At 37.7% G+C, this 11,374-nt stretch overlaps 1 protein-coding gene across 4 annotated transcripts in view; it reads right to left on the reverse strand.

Moving 5' to 3' along the window:
• Positions 1-11,374, reverse strand: part of ZCCHC11 (zinc finger, CCHC domain containing 11) — a 217,543-nt gene that overhangs the window by 29,611 nt on the left and 176,558 nt on the right. For all 4 annotated transcript variants that reach the window (XM_006839775.1, XM_006839774.1, XM_006839773.1 and 1 more), the window contains 4 exons: positions 9,175-9,252; positions 8,872-9,049; positions 8,541-8,588; positions 8,366-8,448 (listed from right to left, as the gene is read on the reverse strand). In XM_006839775.1, the coding sequence (XP_006839838.1) occupies positions 8,366-8,448; positions 8,541-8,588; positions 8,872-9,049; positions 9,175-9,252 (387 nt within the window). The remainder of the gene's footprint in view (positions 1-8,365; positions 8,449-8,540; positions 8,589-8,871; positions 9,050-9,174; positions 9,253-11,374) is intronic.

The following is an 11,374-nucleotide window of genomic DNA, read 5'->3' on the forward strand; positions in this document are numbered from 1 at the left end:
ATAGATCTGTTTTGGAAGAAGTGCAGCCAGAGTGCTCCTTAGAGGCCAAGATGGCCAAACTTTGTCTCTCATACTTTGGACATATTGTTAGGAGGGAACAGTCGCTGGAGAAGGATATCATGTTTGGTAAGATGGAGGGTCAGAGAAAAAGAGGAAGACCCCCAACGAGTTGGAATGGCCAGGTGGCAGCATCGATGGACTCAAATGTGGCAACAGTAGTGAGGTGGCCCAGGATCGGACATTGTTCTGTGCTGCTGTGCATAAGGTTGCTATGAGTCAGTGCCGACTCGATGGCACCTAACAACAACAAGAAGTAGATGTTTGAAGATGAGAAAGGGTAGAGAAAGGAAAAAGGGATCGCTATCTAATAAATATACGGATTTAAGAGAAGATGAAAATGTACTAAATTCAGATTGTGGAGATGATTGCATGATCCAGTGTACTGAAAACAATCAATTGTACACTATAAAGGGGTGCGTTACATGAATTACACCTTAATAAAGTAGTTTTCAAGACAGGATAATAGAATAATTTTTCAAATTTATGCTGATGAAACCAATGTATCTAATTAGTATCTTCATCATACTTTTTGTGATAAAATTAAGCCAGTTCTGAATTCACCCAGCTGCTTCAGGTAGAAACCTAGGTACTAGCCCAAACTTATTCTCTTTCATCTATCACTGCCAATCAATCACCAAATTCTAATGTATTCTACTCCCAAATAGCTCCTGAACTTCTTTCCTCCATCTGCCACTGCAGTTAAGATAGTCTAGACATGTAATTGACAAAATTTCTGATAAAGGCCCAGACAGTGTTTGTGTTACAGCAAAACTGACACTATGTAGATACCTGGAGACTTCAAAAACTTTGTGGAAGAAATCCCTATCTTTCAATTCCATTTCCCACAAATTTTCTTTAGCTGTCTCATATTTATATTAAGAAAACACAAATTTTTAAAAAATTAGATACATTTACGATAGCTAATAACAACAGAATTCACTTGAGCCCACAGGCACTGACCTACCCCTGGGGGCTAAGAGTGAATTAGCCAGCTGGTCTGAAGTGCAGGGAGGTGTACATGAACTCCTAAACTTGCAGTTAGTACCCATTTGACCTAGCTTGGATGGCTAGCTGACCAAAACTAGACCAGATGAAAAGAAAGATGTTTGATACTATCAACAAATGCAAATTGCTACAGTTTGATGGACTAGATTTTTGCTTATGAATGTAACTGCTCAAAATTCCAACCAGAAAGAAAAGGAATCTTCATATCAAGGAATAAGCTTGTTTCCTCAGAGTCCTATACTGATAGCAATGGGCAAGTTAGACATTGGCTATCAAAAATGGGAGGCTATAAAATCATGAAGTGGCTGGCTTACAAGCTTTCATGAGTGTGCTTACTTTCAGAATGAGGGAGGTACAACAAAATTCCCTCTGAATAATTTTTCTCTTTTCCAGATGGATATGGTGAAAGGGGATGGGAGATGATAGTGATAGGATTTTATGATTCAACTGTAATTGTTCATAGGATTAATTGTGGGTGTCACACTGTAAATGTAGATGTGTAACTAAAAGAGGGAAATAATTAATCTTTCATTTCAGGAAGCAACAATCCCAGGACCATCAAGAAAGAAAAGCATGAGTAGATCATGAGAACTTACCTACAAAAGTGGTGACAGCAGAGATGGTAGCAGAGACAGTGGCATGGAGAGACAGAGCAGCTGTGGGCTCTAGGCCTATTACTTGAGTAAGGTTGTGTGTCTGCAGGCAGGAGGTTGGCTTGCAGAATGTGTCCTTTGGACATTTAGATGAATATATATTTTTTGTTTTGTATGTGTACATCAAATACTTTTGCTTTGTTCACTTATGAAACAGAAGATGTAAATTGGGAGCCACAGGGAGGAAGTAAGATTAACTGTTGTTAAAGGGAGGGGATTGTAATAATTGAGATGAAACAAAGTGTATAATTTTTTGAATGTAAAGCTGATAATCTTGTCTGCAAACCTTCACTCAATTCACAATACAGAGTAAAACAAAACAAATGACTGCATTTGAAGGAAAGATTAGGAGTGATAGTAAAAATGCATAAGGGATTTTGTAAAAAAAAAAATTTTTTTTAATTGATAAAGATGTATGGAAATTAACACTCTTATGCATTACTAGAAACAGTCCTGGCAGGGCAGTAGTTAAGTACTCAGCTGCTAACTGAAATGTCAGCTGTGTGAACCCACCCACTAGGTACTCCACCAGAGAAGGATATGCACTCTTTTTCCATAGGAAGACTTGGAAACTCTATGGGGGTAATTCTACTCTATCCCACAGTCACCATGAGTCGAAATCTACTCAGTGGCAATGAGTTTTGGATACATTATTAGTTGTTGTTATTGTTGTTTAGTGCAGTAGAATAGGTTCTGATTCATAGCAACCCTATATAGGGTTGTCAAGGAGCGATTGGTGGGTTTGAACTGATGACCTTGCAGTTAGCAGTCTAACAGAGCCATACCAGGACCCCACATTACTAGCTGCTGTTAAATGCCATTGAGTCATTTCCAACTCATAACATCTCTGTATAGGGTTTCTGAGGCAATAAATTTATGAAGGAGCAGAAAGTTCCATCTTCTACAGAGCAGCTGTTGGGAACAAAACAATGACCTGTGGTTCACAGTCTAGTGCTTATCCTACAGAGCCACTACACTGCTCCCACATCACTAGTAGTAGTGTAAATTAGTACAGCATCTTAAAGGAAGAATTTAACCATCTATTTAGCCATGAGTCAGAATCAACTCAATGTCAATGGTTGGAATTTTTTGGTTATCCAATATAATATCTGGAGTCCTGGTGTGGCACTGTGGGTTAATGTGCTGGACTGCAAAGTCGGTTTGAACTACAGGTCGGCAGTTCAACTTCACCAGCTGCCCCTAGAAAACAAGGGTCAGAACCGACTTGACAGTACTTAACAGCAACATAATATCTAATAAATCTAATTTATACTACTAAAAACATAATAACAGTTCAATTTTACAAATGTTCATCTGTTAATACTGATCTATAATAAAATTTTATGTATTTTGTCTTTTTTAAAAACAAAAAACACCACCAACTTTTTATTGTGAATTGGGTGAAGATTTACACAGAGCAGATCGGTTTCCATTAAACAATTCATATACATTCTGTTTCATTTCACTGATTTCAATCCCCATAATATAACATGTATTACTTAATCTTTAAAAATGTTTTTCACAGATGAAAAAGATAGAAAAAATATTAACAAGCGGTCTAGAGTTTCTACAGTTGTTGTTGTTGTTATGTGCCGTGGAGTCGGTTCCAATTCATAGAGACCCTGTACAGGGTTTCCAAAGCTGTAAATCTTTACGGGAACAGAAAGCCTCATCTTTCTCCCACGGAACAGCTGGTAGTTTCGAACTGCTGACCTTGCGGCTTGCAGCCCAATTTATAACCACTACACTATCAGAGCTCCTAGAGTTTCTATAGTAGGACATGATAAAAAGAGACACATCTTCAGATTAAGACAGATTTACAGATCTGGTAGTAGAAAATTGAAAGAATGCTGATCTAATAGCTTTTACTATCTCAGAGGAAATGGCATCCAGAAAGAAGAAAGTAGAAATGAAAGGTGAGATAAAGTGCAAGGGATATTGAGTTTTGAGTAAAATAAAGTATGAAATAGCTCTTATAAAATGGGAAATGATGTTGTTGCTAAGTGCTATCGAGTCAGTTCTGACCCATAGTGACCCTGTATAAGGTTTCCAAGGAGTGGCTGATGAGTTTGAACTGCCGACCTTGTGGTTCAAACAGATTGTGGTCTAGTGCTTATCTTACACCAGGATTCAAAATGGGAGACAGAGGTAACTACAGAAATGTAATAAGATATAAGACATTTTTGCAAGTACAGTTAAAATATTTATATATAGTTGTACAATGTATTAAAACTGCCTAGAGCTTTATAATTTTTTATCATTAGATCAAAGACCATTGGCACAGGTTGCACTCAACGTACAGAAAACAAAAATCCTCACCACTGGATCAATAAATAACAATGTTAAATGGAGAAAAAAACTGGATTTGTCAAAGACTTCATTTTACTTGGATTCACTATCAATGCTCATGAAAGTAGCAGTCAAAGAAAACAAATGAAATACTGCATGAAGCAAATCTGCTGCAGAAGACCTCTTTAAAGTGTTCATGAGTAAAGATTTCAGTTTGAGAACTATAGTGACCCAAGCGATGGTATTTAGAATAGCCTCATATGCTTGTGAAACTTGGACAGTGAATAAGACAGACCATAGAAGAACTGGTACATCTGAGTTATGGTACTGGAAAAGATTATTAAAATTATCAGCACATCAGAAGAACAAACAAAATCTGTGTTGTACAGTCAGAATGCTCCTTAGAAGTATGGCAAGACTTCATATCTCATACTTCAGACATATTATTGGGAGGGAACAGATTCTGGAGAGGAACTTCATGTTTGGCAAAGTAGAGGAGCAGCAAAATAAAGGAAGACCAGCCGGGCCCCCCACCCACTCACCACCCACCCCCAATGAAATGGATTGGCACTGTGGCAGCAGCAATGGGCTCAAGGGTAATAACGGTTGTGATGATGGCACAGGACCGGGTAGTTTTGTGCTGTTGTGCATAGGGGTCATTATAATAGACTTGATTAATCATAAGATCATGGTTTCTTTTGCAATTTCTACCTTGGAACTCTCTTTCTCTGTGAAACCGAGACCGCCTCTCACTTGGAAAGAAAACATCCACACCCGTTAGAGAACAAGTAAAAATGAGAGTAAGATGAAGGGAAATGGGAGACATTATCCCACCCAAACCAGGCAAAAAATAAATTCTCAGTTCTATGTCATCTAATCCAATTTGCTAAGGTTACCACAAGAATAGAACAGAAACTCCAGCAAATAATATAGTATTTCTTTGGCATGGCCCACTCTGTGTATATTTTCATTAAGAATCTTAAACATGAAAGAGGGATGGTATACAACACCTCAAATTCATATTTTAAAGTTTCTGAATCTTGACTCGTTCAGTCAAAAGGTGCTTATTTGGTACATTGGACTCCTGGTGTAGCACTATATGGCTACCACTGGACTGCGAACCACCACAAGATTGGCAGTTCAAACCATCAGCTGCTCCTTGGAAACACAATGCAACAAGGTCACTATGAGTCAGAATTGTGACTCTATAGCATTTAACAACAACGTATACAAGCCAGGAGTCTTGGTGGCACAAAGATTAAATACTCAGTTATTAACCAAAAGGTCAATAGTTTGGACCCCAACAGCCACTTCTTAGGAGATAAGGCCTGACATAAAGCTTATAGTTTGGGAAACCATATGGGGTAGTTCTACACTGTCCTAGAGGGTTGCTATGAGGTGGAATCTATTCGATGGCATACAACACAACAATGTGCAAGCCATGTCTCTGGGGGTACAAACAGTTTGCACTCAATTACTTCCAAAGGGTTGATACTTCAAAGTCACCTAGCAGCACAGTGGAAAAAAGTCTAGTGATCTGCTTCTGTAAAGATTATAGTCAAGAAAACCCTATGGTGCTCAGTTCTACTCTGTAACACATGGTATTGCCATGAGGTAAAATTGACTAAGCAGCAGTATGTTTGGTTCGAGTTTATGTTCCATACACTATGATAAGTACTGGAGATATAATGGTGAATCATATAGACAAGGACCTGTCATCATGATGTACACAGCGTAATGAGGGAGAAAGAATTTAACAAATAGATTAGATAGAGATACATAAGATCAAACACTTATTGTGTGTGTGTGTGTGTGTGTGTGTATATACATATATATACATACATATATATACTACTCTACATACATACATATACACACACACATATACCATATATATATATATAAACATAAAACCCACTGTTGTTGAGCCCACAGTGGAATACTATCCAACCTTGCAGAGTAACAGTGAATCTGCAAAACACCCCATAACATGGATGAACCTAAAGGACACTATGCTGAGTGACATTAAAATTAGTCAATCACAAAATGCTAAATATTGTATGAGACCATTATTGTAAAAACTTTCAAAAAGGTCTCCATACTAAAAGGCACATTCTTTGATAGTTTGGGGGGGCGGTAGGGAGTGGAGAGTAATTCACTGGCTAGAGGGAAGACATATGTTAGCTTGGGTGGCAGGGAGGGCAATATACAAGGAGGGGGAAGGCAATACACAAGAAGAGGGAGGGTGGTAGATAAACAATCAAGATATAGGAAGTCATAGGGAGGTATGAATGGGCTAAGTGGAATAGAGATAAACAGTGAGGTACACACAATCTTGAAACAATAGTGCTCTGTGAGTAGATACATGAATTGAGACATAGGCTGAAAGGGTAAAGGAAGGGAAAAAATGTTTATATATTTGACTGTCTTGTGAATATTGGTTTTCCCTTCCTGCAACTGTAAAATAGACATTTATATGTAATAGAAATGAATACTGGAAATTACAATCACAGACAGTTTATAAGCATGCCTTTAGCCTATAACTGATTGGACTTGCTGAAAGAAGGAACAGGTTTCTTGTTAAGCCTTTGTAAAGTATAGGGCCTTAGGTGGAATTCTGAGTCCCACCCAGAACCTTCTGAGTTGGGACATCCCCATTTGAAAAGACATGAAGACATGGAGACCAATTGAGAACTTCAGGGAGAACAGAAGAATCTTGAAACAAAGACTTGCAGAAAAAAGGTGGACTGTTAGGCTGTTTGAATATCAAGTAAGTTGTTTGCTTTGGAGGCATCAAGGGAAGAAAAGCCAGCTCATCAGAGAAAACCCCCTTCTATAACTGAAACTCAAAGGGAACCTGAGAGCAGTAGTATAGTATAGTATGCTTGCTGGTGACCATCTGGGTCTACTTGTGAGTGGAAGAGGGGGGAAATGCAGCAATGAAGACATGGACTGAGGTTGTCCATGTTCCACTGGTACCCACTGACCTTGAGATTAAAGAGAGAAGAGTAAGAAGAGCTCTCTGCTTTAGGAAGATGTGTGATCTCCTGAGTCCATCCATGGACAATGACCTAGCCCTTGGGGGCTAGGGCTGAGAGTGAAATGACCAGTTGGTCTGAAATTCAGGGAGGTGTGCATCAACTCCCAAACTTGTAGCTAGTATCCATTTGATGGTTAGTTGATCAGAACTCGAACTGAGGAAGATAAAGATGTTTGATACTATAAACAAGTACAAACTGCTACAGTTTAATGAATTAGACTTTTGTTTATGGATGCACTTGCTCAAAGTTCCCACTGGAATGAAAGGATTCTCCATGTCAAGGAGCAAGCTTGTTTCCTCAGAGTACTACTACATTGATGTTCTTGTTACGTGCTGTCGAGTCGGTTCTGACCCATAGTGACTCTGTATATAGAGTTTCCAAGGAGCAGCTAGTGAGCTTGAACCACCAACCTTGCAGTTCAAACGGCTTTGCAGTCTGGCGTATTAATCCACAGCGCCACGGACATTGGCTATCAAAAATGGGGGGCTATAAAGGCAAGACATGGTTGGCTTACAAGTTTTTATTAGTGTGCTTACTTTCAGAATGAGGAGGGTAAGACAGACTTCCCACTAAATACTTTTGCGCTTTTCCTGATGGATCTGGTAAAAGGGGATGGGGGATGATGGTGATAGGATTTTACGACTCAATTGTAATTGTTAGCAGGATTAATTGTGGGTGTCACAACTATAATCGTAGAAGATGTAAAACTAAAATGGGGGAGTAGTTAATTTTTCATTTCAGGAATACACAGTCCACGGACCATCAAAAGAAGGAAGAGCATAATTGGAGTGTGATACCCCTACCTAGAAAAGCAGCCACAGCAGAGGCGGTGACACAGAGAGACTGACCAGTTGCAGGCTGTAGGCCCATGGATTGAGAAAGGCTGTTGGCCTGCAGGCAGGAGGCTGGCTGGCAGAACGTGCCCTTTGGACATTTAAATGAATATATATTTTTTTGTTTTGTAAAAAATAAAATAATAAAGTTAACAGAGGTAAAAAAAAGAAATATTTATGGGAGCAAACAGTCTCAATCTTTCTCCTGAGATATGATAGAACCACCAACATTGAGGTAAGCAGCCAAATGCTTAACCCACTATACTACCAGGGCTCCTTAAATATATACATGCATATTTGTGTGTATGTGTCTGTGTAAAACATTAGTCATTGTAAACTATAATAACTGCAATAAGAAAATGTACAAGGAGCTTTGATCATCTTTTCCCCATTCCTACCATCAACTTGGAAATGGTATTACGCTTCTTAAGAAAAGCAGTTCATTAAAATGCAAAGATTAAGAATGTAAATTACGTAAACTTACAGCTTCTCTTCCAATGAGGGGATAAAAAGGGGTACCAAAAAGCTTCCTTCCATTGATAAAGGCCTTCATGATAAAATTAGTCACTATTGAAGAAGAAAACAATAAAGAGCTAGGCATTAATATGCCAAGAACTTTAAAAGTTTAAGCAGGAAATTTCTCAAATTTTAAAACTTACTTTTTCTAGAAACTCCAGCACCAAGGTTATGATTCAAATCAAAAGGGTCTAGAAAAGAAATTTTTTTTTTTTTTAATTTAGAAGTATCTTCACTGGTAACAGAAAATACACTTAATAGTCAATTTAAAAGTCTTATACTACATATACTCAGACCATCCAGGTCGGCAAATTTGTTTTTAAAATAACAGATTCAGAAATGGAAACTTAAAAATTAAATGGGACTATCTTCCAAATCCTGACATGATTCGGTTTTCCTCCCAATTTCCTTCCCAAATGACTCTGGCTTTTTGTTTAGTCTTGCTCCTGAATTAGGTATCAGTTAAATGATTACCTTCAATTGCAATGCATTTGGATGTCCACTGCTTCTCAAAAGTTGTCAACAGCTTTTTCTGCCGAATGCTAATTACATATTCCTTGAAATCAAACTCTTCAGTATAGAAGCGAAGCAATCCCAACCAAAGCTCTCCCAATGTTTCTGTGTTCTTTCCAAGTGAAGGTAAACGCTTTTTCTATGTAAGATAGATACAATAAAATGGAAAAATTGTCTATAACTATTTAAAACATGAACAGCATATCCAAGTAAAATTCAATTATGCAAATTAACGAGCATTCTATAACACATAGACTTTATTACCAGCTCTTCTGTTTTATCAAAGAAAAATGCATTCCATCCATCAACCATTCTCTGTGGAATTTGTTTTCCATCAAAGATCTGTATTAAAAAAAATAAATTTATTATGAGATTTCAAGTTGACTAGTCAATCCAAAGGACTAACTAATCTGGTACTATTTTAGAATCTACCTGTAATAGACATACTGAAATATTTCTATCAAAAAGAACATGTCATGAGGGTAGATAAGTTGATGCCAAGTAAATAATGAATAAAAAGTATATCTAAAAGAATAAAACTGGCAACGAATATCATATGAGCCTTACACTTTCTAAATGACACATTTAACATTAGCTATCTGGCTATCAAAAGACACCCAGTCCAAGAACAATGAGGCAAAGAAAAAAAACAAACAAACTGTCAATTTCATCAAAGAATATTAAGAATAGAAATTAATAATAATAATACCTAATGATTCTGCATCAGTAGTATTATTGTTATTTTTGGATGAGGAGTCTAGTAACCTTAGTTATATTAGACGAGGTTAAGAAGCACTTTGACACTAATTTTTTTTAGGTAGAAAATCAGGCAGCTTTCCCTGACATCTTAGAAAGACTGAAAATCTACACTGTTACTTAGAAATATTAATTCACTGTCCTAAAGGATTGATACCGGAGTCCTGGTGTGGCACCACAGGTTATGCACTCGACCTCAAGGTTGGTTAGAACCACAAGATTGGTGGTTCAAACTCATCAGCTGCTCCTTGGAAACCCTATACAGGGTTATTATGAGTTGGAACTGACTCAATGGCACTTATGCCACTTATCAACAACAAAGGAGTGACAAGGAAACAGTAATGCAATTTTAAAAGAAAAAAAGTAACTCTATAGGCACAACTGACCTCCACGAACAATTTGGAGAACTTTTAATCTAACAAAGGGAGTGAAAAATGCAAAAAGCTCAGAGTCAGCAGATGTCATTTCTATCTTGATCCTGCAGAACAGTGACTTTGAACAAGATAATTACCCCCCGAAGTCCTCAGTTTTCCCAATGAAAGCAAAAGATTAGATTAAATAGATCAGTGGTTTCCAAATTTTCTTTTCTTTGAACCTGTTGAACTCGTTCCTAAAATGGATCCTTACTCAGAAGGTCAATATATAAAATAGATAAAATCAGAAGTCCTGCTGAAAGTCTGAGTGGAAAAAACATACCCACCTTTTTCTAATTCAACCCATATATATTAATAGGGGAGTCCTGGTGTGGCACAGTGGGTTAATACACTGGACTGTGAAGCTGGTTTGAACCACAAGGTAAGCAGTTTACTCTTACCAGTCATTCCTCAAAAACCCTATACAGGGTTTGCTATGGGTCGGAATTGACTCGACTGCACTAAACAACTACAACATACTAATGAGGTCTCTCTAAGGGTTCCTTGGTGTTTATCAGAATACAGTTTAAAACAGCTGGATAAAATGGATACTACAATGTCTTCTATTACAGACAGGACAATCAGTTTCTAAAATCAACCACATATCTGACCCTTCAATCACTCTCTCAGCTTTAAGTTCCTTGTAGATTTAGACTAGTTTATATTTGAAGCCCCAAACCCTACTGTCCCAAAGCCTTACAGTGCATTAATATATTTGTGGATTGAATCATGTCCCCTCAAAACATGCATTACAAAAACTACACAAACAAAAGTAGACAAAAATAGATGAGTGGGACATACTAAAAATTAAAAACTTACGTGCATCAAAAGACTTCACCAAGAAGAGTAAAAAGGGAACCCACAGAACGGGAAAAAAACTTTTACAATGACATATCTGACAAGGGACTTATTTCTAAAATATATAGGAAACTACAACACCTCTACAAGAAAAAGACAAATAACCCAATTAAAAAATGGGCGCAGGACATGAAAAGACACTTCACCAAGGAAGAGATCCAGGCAGACAACAACCATATGAAGAAATGTTCACGATCACTAGCCATCAGAGAGCTACAAATCAAAACAACAATGAGATACCATCTCACACCAGAAATAACAGCAAAGATCAAAAAAGTAGAGGACAATAAATGCTGGTGGGGATGTGGAAAGACTGGGACACTCCTACATTGCTGGTGGGACTGCAAAATGGAAAGCAATATGGCGCTTCCTCAGAAGGTTGGAAATAGAAATACCTTATGATCCAGCAATTCCTCTACTTGGTATTTACCCACAAG

Source organism: Chrysochloris asiatica, unplaced genomic scaffold (genome assembly GCF_000296735.1).
Source record: "Chrysochloris asiatica unplaced genomic scaffold, ChrAsi1.0 scaffold00026, whole genome shotgun sequence".
Classification (NCBI taxonomy): Eukaryota; Metazoa; Chordata; class Mammalia; order Afrosoricida; family Chrysochloridae; genus Chrysochloris; species Chrysochloris asiatica.